We start from the raw sequence: 10,919 nt of genomic DNA, 5'->3' as shown, positions 1-10,919 counted from the left end.
AGAACTAGGCAAGTTGGAGCAACTCGGCTAGTTCATGATTAATACGCAAAACTTGCACCCAAAAACAATGGGAATGAGTAAACAGAGTGTGGCAGAGGCATGGTTATATCCCCAAGGGAGTTGAGAGTCTCCTTGGTGTTTTTGAGCAGTATGTACTGAGTAGACATTTTTAGTTTGCAAACAAAACACTGTGTTCACTATTTTTCTAAATTTTGTTGTAAATTTGCTTATGGAATGCTTCAAAAGAATCATCCAAGCCTTGTAAATGAGAAGGTATTGTAATAGGAGATAAAGATATGTTTGAAGACCTCATCAAGGTGTTTTTAAAATTCAAAACTCTTCATTTTGCAGGTCCTAAAGTGCAATGTTTGCTGACTGGTAAAAGGGCAGTGATTTGACTGTCACAGTGACAGTTTTTTGATTTTTCAGTTGCTTGCCAAGTGTTTGGCATTATGCTTGCATGGAAGAGGCAGGGGAAGCATGTTAGAGATATGACAGAGGTCTCATGAAGGTCCAGGCACTTGAAGAGGAGCATAAGGATGCAAACCCTATGGTTTCACTTCAAACCCCTATCAAACCCTCCAAATATGTCACAAAGGTGGACAGTCCTAAATCTGCACTAACAGTGGACTAAACCTTGAAAATCTTTGAGCATACACCCCTAAGACATCATCCAAAACAAGCTTGAGGGAGGAAATTCCCATCGTTGGGCAGCATGAGCAAAATATGGCCAATTAGGCCTCCACGGGCTAGTAGCCCTTTGTTGCATAACACACAAAAATGACAGTTTTTGAAAGAATGCCCAAACCCGATTCTAAGGAGGAGTTGGGGGCTAGTGAAAATTTTCAAGAATATTAACAAACAGTCAACAAGTGATATTTGGAGCCTTGGGCAATGTGCAAACCCTTTTGGATATTTTTGACCCTTCGTTGGAGGTTGAGTAGCTAAGGAAGGACTATGAACCTAAAACCAAATTGTGAGTAACAAACTTTGAAGAAAACTTTGCTGCCCTTACGTGTCCTTGCAAATTATTCCTAAAGCTCTCTGAAATAGAGGGTGGAATGCCTAAGAACAGAGATTGAGGGTGTGTAGATGGGTGGAGTAAGAAACTTGAGTAGATTTGAGCATGGGTATGAGCCAACAACTTAAGGGGAGTTTGTTAGGAAGGTGACACTGGAAGTACTTGACACTATAGCCATCAAGAATGATCTTGTAAACACAAAATAGCAGACTCAAACATGTTTTTGGGTAGCAAATTGAACTTTTGAGCAAATTAGCCCTTTTGATCACTTTCTGGACAATCTCCCTATCAGGACTCCATGTTATGTACACAAGAAATCAGCTTCCAGGCCTCAAACTTGTCAACTTAGCCTTTTGTGAACATTATCTTTATGGCACACAAAAGAGAGTCAGTTTTTTGAAAGGTGGGCGTGATAGAAAGACAACACCACTGGAGCTTGTATACTCAGATATTTTTGGGCCTACCGAGGTAAGCTCCATTTGAGGAGCTAACTATTTTTTCACCTTTCTTGATGATTGTACATGAAAAGTATGGATTTATATGCTTTCTAAGAAATCTGAAGTCTTCTCAAAATTTAAAATTTTCAAGGCTTTAGTTGAAAATCAGATTGGGCATAAGATTAAGTGTCTACAAACAAATAATGGTGGAGAATTTTGTTCACATGAATTTGATGATTTTTGTGTTGATAATGAGATTAGAAGAATTAAGGTAGTTCCTTTCACTCCTCAAGAAAACAGTGCAACCGAGAGGATGAATAGGACAATTCTTAAAAAGGCATGATGTATGTTATCAAATGCAGGTTTAGGCAAAGAATTTTGGGCAGAAGCTTGTAACACGACAGTGTATTTAATCAACCGAAGTCTCTCATCCAAATTAGACTTTGGTATTCTGGAAGAGGAATGGCAAGGGAAGAGGATTTCATACTCGCATCTTCATGTGTTTGGATGTGAAGCCTTCTCGCATATACCCAAGGAGAAACAGACCAAATTGGATCCAAAGTCGCTGAAATGTATTTTTGTGGGGTGTGGTGAAGAGCAATTTGGTTTTAGATTGTGGGATCCGGTTCACAGAAAAATTGTTCACAACAAGGATGTGATTTTTCATGAGACTTCCTTCCTTGCGCTACAAGGTTCCAATAAACCAGAAAAAGAATATGTTCCTATGTCTCTGTTTCAAAATTCTGCTACCAATGCTTTGCCTCATAAAATGGGAGCCCCTATGTCATCTACCATGGTTGAATACAATTCTCAGACTGAGAATGATGAAGAGAGTGCTTACAATGGCTGCTCTCCATTTAATTCTGAAATTAGGGGTCTGCAGAACATAGTATCTTCTACGAGCTAGCACTCACGTTGAAGAAGATGTGGAGGAACACCCATACGGTGAGCACTTTGGCTCACATTATCACCAGTTTGTTGGGCACTCCTCACGGTGGTCTGCATCTCCACCGCATCCTGCACGCCACGACCCATCCTCTCCACAGCTCGCTGGGCTCTCACCGTCACACGTTGGGCACACAACTCAGCCAACGTTGCAGACTTCACGCTCTGCACGTGGGCTTCCTGCAGACTCCTCCTCCGCGGTCAAACAATAGAGGAGGCATCCTCCCGTGCAAACCATGGAGGATGCTCCCATGGCTCCCAGCTCCCCGCACACTCACCCAATGTTGGTTGTGGAAGATACTTCTGTGGGTTCATCCTCCCGTGACTTGCCTACACCCAACGTGGATAAGAATTCACAAGCCGTTGATTGCTCTACAAATAGGGAAATTAATAGAGGGCATCACTCATTAAATAGGAGTAATATCGATTTGTAGAACACATAAATCGAATGTTTCCACTACTCCACTAGAGAGTCAATTGAGAAAATCTTCTAGACAAAGGCGACCTCCTGCAAAGTTCTCCGACTATGACTTATTGTTTTGTGAAGAAGTTGAGCCTACTTTGCTAATTTTTGATCAAACAAAGCCTGCAACATACAAACAAGCTTGTAAAATTGCAGATTGTGATAACTGGCATGCTGCAATGTGTGAAGAAATGGACGCACTATTGCGAAATCAAACATGGGATTTGTTGCCACTTCCGCCTGACAGGAAGGCATTAAGAAATAAGTGGGTGTATAAATTAAAAGATGAAGCTGGTGGTCGCAAAGATTTCGAGCAAGACTAGTTGTCAAGGGATATGCTCAGCAGCAAGACCTTGATTTTAATGAAATTTTCTCACCAGCAGTCAAAATGACTACCATCTGAGCATTATTGGGATTGGTTGCAGCCTGGGATCTTGAGCTTGAACAACTGGATGTGAAGATGACATTTCTCCATGGCAATCTTGATGAGGAATTGTTTATGCATCAGCTTGAAGAATTTATTAAAAAGGGTCAAGAACATCTCTATTGCAGATTGAAAGGCAGTTTGTATGGGCTGAAGCAAGCCCTTCGCCAGTGGTATCTTAAATTTGACAAATTCATGATTGATCACAAGTTTACTCGCAGCGAGTCTGATCCTTGTATCTATTTTAAAAAACTTCCCAATGGTGAATTTTTCATATTCTTCTTTATGTGGATGATATGCTAGTGGCCGACACAAGCATGAAGATTGTGAGTGAGATTAAAACTCACTTAGCAAATGAATTTGCCATGAAAGATTTAGGGGCAGCAAAGAAAATTCTAGGGATGACTATTTTTTGAGATAGGAAAAAGAGAACTCAAACTATCTCAGCAAGACTACATTAAAAAAGTATTGGACAGATATTTTATGGTGGATGCTAAGTCTGTTTGCGTACCCTTAGCCTCTCATTTTCAGTTGTCTTCTCAATTGTGTCCAAAAACACAAGAAGATAAGGAGTTCATGGACAAAATTTCATACAAATCTGTAGTTGGAAGTCTTATGTATGCTATGGTGTCTACTCATCCGGACATTGTTCATGTCGTGGGAGTGGTGAGCAGATTTATGGCTAATCCGGGCAAATCACATTGGGAGGTGGTCAAGTATATTTTGCGGTATCTCAAGGGTACTTCTGATTTTTGCTTATGGTTTGGGAAGGGCAAGGCAATTTTGCAAGGGTTTACTGATTCTGATTTTGCCGGAGATTTAGACAAAAGAAAGCCTACTTTAGGTTATGCTTTCACATTTGTTGGGGCAGCGATTAGTTGGGCTTCTAAATTACAACATACAGTTGCTCAATCGACTGTGGAGGCTGAATACATAGCTCTTTCTGAGGGAGCAAAGGAGATGGTATGGTTGCAACTCTTGTTCAGCGAGTTGGGTTTGAAGCAATCAGATTTTGTTTTGTTTTGTGATAATAGCAGTGCCATTTTTATGACTAAACATCAGACATTTCCACCTCGGTCAAAACATGTTGATGTTCGTAGTCATTATGTTCATCATATGGTCGAAGAAGGCAAGTTTCATGTAGATACAATTATTACTGAAAATAATCCAGCTGATGTGCTCACTAAAGTTTTTAAGTGGGAGAAGTTCAATTTTTGCCGAGCTTCTCTTGGCCTTTCCAATAACTGATAGCAGGACTGAGTCGGGGAATCTACTTGTTGCAACAGTTCAATGTGATGAATTCTGGAGCTAAAATTTGTGTGTCTCATTTGTCTATATTGTGAATTCATTATTTTGTTTTTTCTGCTCTTCTAATTCGTTTCTATTATGGGCTTCCTCTCATTTGTTTTATTGCGGAAGCAAAATCTCTGTCATTTGACGGCTACCTAGACTTCCGTCAAGATTTAAATTGCGGGAAAGTGGCCTAGCGTGCCAATTTTTAGTTTTTTAACGACATCCTGAAGCTCGTCTGCTAACGACAGTTGAGAGTCTGTCAGAACGAATTTTAATGGTAGGTCTTCTTAATTAATTTGATTTGATAGGCCTTCATGGATTAGTCACTCTCTTTTCTCCCAACATCATTTAGATATTTTTTTAAAGATAAGCACTGGTATTTCAAATGATTTATTCTCGATAGATCCTGTAGAGTTAATGCAAGATGAGAGTAAACTATTGTGCTGTGAATTATTAGGGAAGCAGAGAATCTGTTGACTTGTGTGGCTTTGCGCATCCTCATGGGTTTTCACCTCTGCAACTACTCTTCGCATTCTTTCCCTGTGTCAAAATTTTATAGCTATCAATTTTAGATCGGTGTCTGCTCAACTTCAGTTGCTGCGTCTTTTCATATTGTACCCGTGGCTTCATTCGATCCTTCACTTCCTACGCAAATCTTGCCTTTCCTCGTCTCATTTGTGTCCTACTGTTTGCTCCTTTCATCTTCCACGCACTCTTGCATTTCACTCTTTTGCTATTTTTGTCTCCCTTTCCATCGATTGGATTGAAATCGAATTATACATCATATTTTTTTTATCGGCTTTACACCTACAAATATCGTTTGCTTCAAAATTTCTAAAAACTGAAACAAATCCATTTTTGTGTGTAGCCCGCATTCATTGCAAACCACGATACAACATTTCTTTGAGGCGTTTTGTCAACCGTTCACGTGTCAGTATATGCTTCCACATTTGTATACATCACAGCCAGAACATAAGCCGTTGTAATATCGAACAAAATTCCTCCTTCCGCAGTGCATTGATGGTTCTCGATCCCCTGGACAAAGTTCCCATTTGGCACTGGCAAGGAGGATGTTGAGAAAGGTTGAAAAAACAAATTGCATAAGGTTGGCACAATCATTGATGGTCATTATCTCTTTTTTTTTAATCTAGATAATTGATATGATGTATTTAAAACTATAAATGCAATTATTTATCAATTTATATGTTCATTTGCTTTACTATATGCATTTTATCATATTTATAAAAAATGGAAGTTTGCAATTTTAACAAAAACGGAACTAGTATGTGTTTGTTCAAAATGTTTGCAAATTAAAGCAATAAGGAATGAAGCTATAAGAACTGGAATAGGTTATTCATGCACGTTCTCTTAGAAAATGCTCTTACACAAGAACATTTTTAATTTTTAATGCATCAAATAATTATGACTATACATAAATTTTATAATACACTAAAAAGACAATACTATAAAATATATTACAATTGTAAATGTTAAATTTTATTAATGTCTTGTCTACTTACCTATCGACTACCCGTGCAAGGCTGCAAGTGCTAGTTATACATACTTGGTCAGCTCAATCCAAGTTACAGTAGGCGGCAACCTAGAGAGAGACCTGCGCATGGTATTCACAAAGGGTGGCAGCTTGCTCTATTCAAATGGCGCTTAACCTTGCGCACTCACCACCTATGTACGGGCTCCTCTATTACTTATGCGCCTATCGCTATGTGTGGAGGTGAATCATGGTAAGCGCTCCCCTCATACCTCTCATGGTATTCGTTCCATTTCCTATGTGGGTAGGGTGGTGACTTTTTACTCTGCTACGCTTCCTTAAGAATAGGGTGCACATGGCATTATATTACTCCCACGTACTAGCAAAAGGTAGCAGGTTTAAATAACCATTGCCCTCCCCTTTTGGAGTATGGTGCGCCACTTTTAATGGTGGGCGCCCCCTCCCATCTCCCTCCTTCCTTCCACGAAGGTGTCGTGGCAAACACTTTGCCACCACTACGATGTTGTTTAAGATGATAATCATGTTAATAAAATCCAGCTCGATACTCTTGATAAAGGATAATTACTAGCATTACCATTATTTGGTATGCAAGTAAAGTTTTAATCTAAACAATAATAGTCTACAACGGCTAGAGGATTCACCGTTGGATCTATTGCTACCGATATATATGTATGAATGTATGTATGTATGTATGTATGGCCATTGTCTTTCTTGCTACTTGAAGAGGGGAAAATAGATTAGAAGGTCAAATGATCAAAACATAACGAAATAAACATGTAGAATGCTAAAATATCATTAAAAGACCATTTCACTTTGCTATTTTACCTTCTCCTTCGGATTGAGCTTGATGAAGTGAAGGCGCCCCTTGATAATGCTCCACTTGATGTGCTCCTTTGATTGCTGGATGTGGATGGCTCTCCAATGTTATGCACAAATGGAATGGATTTGAAAAATGATAAGGATAAGATGATCAAGTTGCCAAGATGATTTCCTGGGCTCAAAAGGGCAGCATAAACTTACTGGATTTCAAGATGTTTTGAATGAAGGGATGGAGTCCTATTTTATAAGAAGAGGAGAGGAAAACGGATGGCTAGGATGAATTCGAGATGAAGGGTTAAGATTTACTTGTGAGCTCACACAAGGTTCAAGAGAGGGTGTGGAGACCAAGAAATATGCCTTAAAGGCATTTCGTATCTCCACACTCCACAAGATGCATTGGAGGAATTAAAAATTCTCCAAAAAAAATAATATTATGGGGATTAGAGGAATAAAAAAGGAATTAAAAATTCCTTGAGAGAGGGGATACCTAGAGGAATGTGAGATTTTGAAAATCTTACATTCACCTAGGAAAAGATTATTTAAAAGCAAGGAGTTGACTTTGTGGCTAATCATGTTGATTAGCCATTAACGATTCATTAAGAGGGGGATTAGAGGAAATGTTAGGTGGGATTAGGATAATTTGACTAGGAGAGAGAATGAGTGGGGGGGATAAATATTTAGAAGAATAATGTTAAGTGAGTTTAGGGAGTTTCTATAAGAATTTATTAGGTTAATGATGAATTAAGAAGATGATTTGTAGGAATCATGTAGGTTAACTAATTAATTGACTAAGAGGAAGATTTGTGAGGATTTGATTTTTTAGAAGAATAAAGAAAGGGATTGATTTATTAAATTAATCAATCACATGCTGTAGTGACAATATTAATTATATTTAATTAATATTGAGGAGAATTTGAATTAACATAATTAATTAATTAATTATGTGAGGCATTAAAAATAATTAAAATAATTATTTTTAAGTGTCTACACTACTGTTTCTCTTGGTTTAGATGCATGTTTTGGTGCTTGGCTAGCCGCGAGAAGATGGTCGAAACAACTTAGGATGTGTCAAAAAGTCGGAACACAATGGTATGTGCAGAAAACCGAAACATGGTAGGATATATGTCAGGTGCCAGTCGGAATAGGGATGGGATCATGAGGGCAGTTGATGCCCCTTGCCCTTGCTTATTTCTTTGGCACTGATGCTCTTTCTCCTAGCAATATTGCATGCTTCAACCTTGCTTTTGTTGGTGGTTCTCGATCCCCTTAGAATAGTAGGGCTTCTTCAAGGGGTGGATCCGTGTTATCCATCTCAATTTCTTGCTAGCTACGGATCTGGGTGAGTTAATGCTGGCTATCGAACTGCTTCTTTTACAGGATCTCTACTGCCCACTCGTTATCTACAACCTTTACTTGTGCAACCTAGGCCTTTATATGTGCCTAAATATATATAAATAGTAAAGGATCTACTAGCTTTGCCTCTGCAAGGTCAACTTCTGGTTCTGGAACTGGAGAATAGAAAGATGGAGGATCTAAAATTGGTTTTGCTTAAACCCTAACTTAGTCTTGATATGGAGCTTGAACGGGTTATGATGGCTTTCGACCTGGAATAGATACTGACTCAAATGTTGGCTCCAGCACTCGAATTGGCTCGAATAATGGGTCAGTTGTTGCAGAGTAAATGAGGAGATCAAATGAACCTAGAACTATATATGCCGTAGGTGGAACAACAACTGGGTCACCAACTAGCTTTGTAACTGAGCAAAGAGAAGTTTGAAGCTTTGGCTCTAGGACTAGAATGGATGTTGGGTAAACTACTAATGAAACTATGAGTGCCTTTTTTGCTTGCTCCTAATCCCTGGTTCAGGAACTGCGAGAGGTGCTTATACTTATGCATATTATGGATCGAGGATTATGGACTCTACTACAACTAGACGATCTGCATTTGAAGCTACTCTAGCCGCCTTTGTCTCTACTTGTACTTCCTCTCCTTCTTCTATGATACTAGCTTTTGCTATCGGGGATGCACTAGGCCGGCTATCCTTGACCCCTACTCATGGCCCTGGATCAATTGCCTTAAGTTGTTGTTTCTACTGGCTCAAATGCTGCTATTGGATGGCCTGGGCATGTATATGCATTTGCGTCTGGAACTATATATGTTACTAGTGCATCTAGATTTCAATATTACTAATTAATTCAACCTTATTATTATTAGATCTGAACTTCTTGCATTCATTGGAATTAGATAAAGATCAATCAGTTCAAGGTTAGCTTGGGAAATTGCTTTTGTCGGGGAAATAGGTGCAGTTTACACCTTGAATACCTACTTTGTTGCCTCCAACTCTTCTTTTACCTATGTGAGGTAAACAATTGGATATAGATCCGTGTCATCTTGATCTACAACCAATCCATCAACTGCCCATTATAGAGTAGGGGCAGGATGCATCCAGGTCAATAACTTGAACTGGCTCAAATACTTCTAGTGTGTAGGCTTGCACCGTGGAAGTTAAAATTTCATAATTCGTAAAAGAAACAAAATTGCTAAAAAAAATTTCAAGCGGGAGAAGGGAGAAGTGCTGCATTTGAATTCAAGGCAGGGTGGGAAACCCTGCAATGGATAGGAAAACCATGGGGAAAATGGAAAAGATGATTCCCGAGACTACCCAGATTCCTCTGAGCCGAATGGAAAGGACCCAAAGGATGGGGACCCACAAGAAGGCGACAAGCCTATCGATCCTGGTGGAGAAAATGGAGAATCACGTGTTGGAGACATTCCTAGGCAAGAACCCGTTCGAAGGGACAACGGTCGGTCTTGGACTTCTCTATTCGGTGTCAAACCGAGTGGAAAGTCCTCGCTCCCTCCAGTTCATAATATCTTAGACCCAGAAAAAGGTAGATTTGCTATTCAAATTCTAGACCCTGTTATTGAGCACAATATTAACCTTATGGCAATGACACTAGTTGGAAAATTTTTGGGCTCGAGGCCAAATATTGATATTATAAGGGCATTTGCTAAACGCAAAGGGGCGCTTAAAGGTCAAGTTGAGATCATTGCTATGTCCAAAGGGGCACTGTGATTGTCTTTCTCTTGTAAGGAAGACATGTCAAGAGTACTCTGTGATGGCCCTTGGCTGATCAATAAATCAACGCTAGCTTTGCAAAAATGGTCGCCTAAGATGGACCTAAATGAATCCTTTTTTGTTCAAGCTCTAGTCTGGTTTAGACTGTCGGGCCTTCCCTTAGAGTTCTGGGTGGAAGATGTTTCTAAAGGAATCTATAGTTCTTTCGGTGAACTCCTTTCTATGGATCCTATCACAGCGGCTAGAAGAAGACTTACTTTTGCCAGGATCTATGTGGGAGTTATGCAAGGCACAGATATGCCCCTATCCATTGAGATTAACTCTAGATTGGGAAAATGGAACCAACCATTGGAATATGAAAGTGTCCCTTTCGCTTGTTTTCATTGCAAAAAAGTGGGACATACAGCAAGGAAATACCCTCTTCAGGCTGTCAAAGAGAAAGAAAAGAAAGAAAAGGCAATGCAATGGAAAGCAAAAAACCCTATTAAGCAACCTGAGGGGTTTGAAAAAGAGAAAAGGATCGAAGAGGCCCAAAGTGTCATCATCCCTGATATGGTAGAACAACAAGAGAATGTTAATGTGGATAACCTAGAAATACCTTTGCTTGAAGAAAGTAAAAAGGATCAAACAGGCAAAGACAATAGAGAACAACAAGATACCAATCAGGAGGATCAAAGAATTCATAACCTGGAAGAAGGAGAAATACAGGTGGTGTTATAGGACAACGAGGAAGTAGATTTGAATCACATTACTGATAACACCACCAGAGACGGCCTTAGTAGAGACTATGAAGAAGCCCAAAAGTGTTTGATCCTTGGAGGAATCTTATCGTCGGGATCACAACAATCTATGGAGATGGTGAAATCCACCTTCCAACAATCACCAATGACCTCATTGCTTAATGCTAAGTAGGCTGAGATCGAAGAT

At 39.5% G+C, this 10,919-nt stretch overlaps 1 protein-coding gene across 1 annotated transcript; it reads left to right on the top strand.

Moving 5' to 3' along the window:
• The first annotated feature begins 10,088 nt into the window (after positions 1–10,088).
• On the top strand, positions 10,089–10,712 carry LOC131859012 (uncharacterized). The gene has a single exon (XM_059212523.1). It carries the CDS (start codon positions 10,089–10,091, stop codon positions 10,710–10,712), a length of 624 nt encoding a protein of 207 aa, XP_059068506.1.
• The last annotated feature ends 207 nt before the right edge of the window (positions 10,713–10,919 follow it).

This window comes from Cryptomeria japonica, chromosome 10 (genome assembly GCF_030272615.1).
Source record: "Cryptomeria japonica chromosome 10, Sugi_1.0, whole genome shotgun sequence".
In the NCBI taxonomy this organism is placed as follows: Eukaryota; Viridiplantae; Streptophyta; class Pinopsida; order Cupressales; family Cupressaceae; genus Cryptomeria; species Cryptomeria japonica.
The sequence above is the reverse complement of the archived record's forward strand: the minus strand, read 5'-3'. Positions and strand labels throughout refer to the sequence as shown.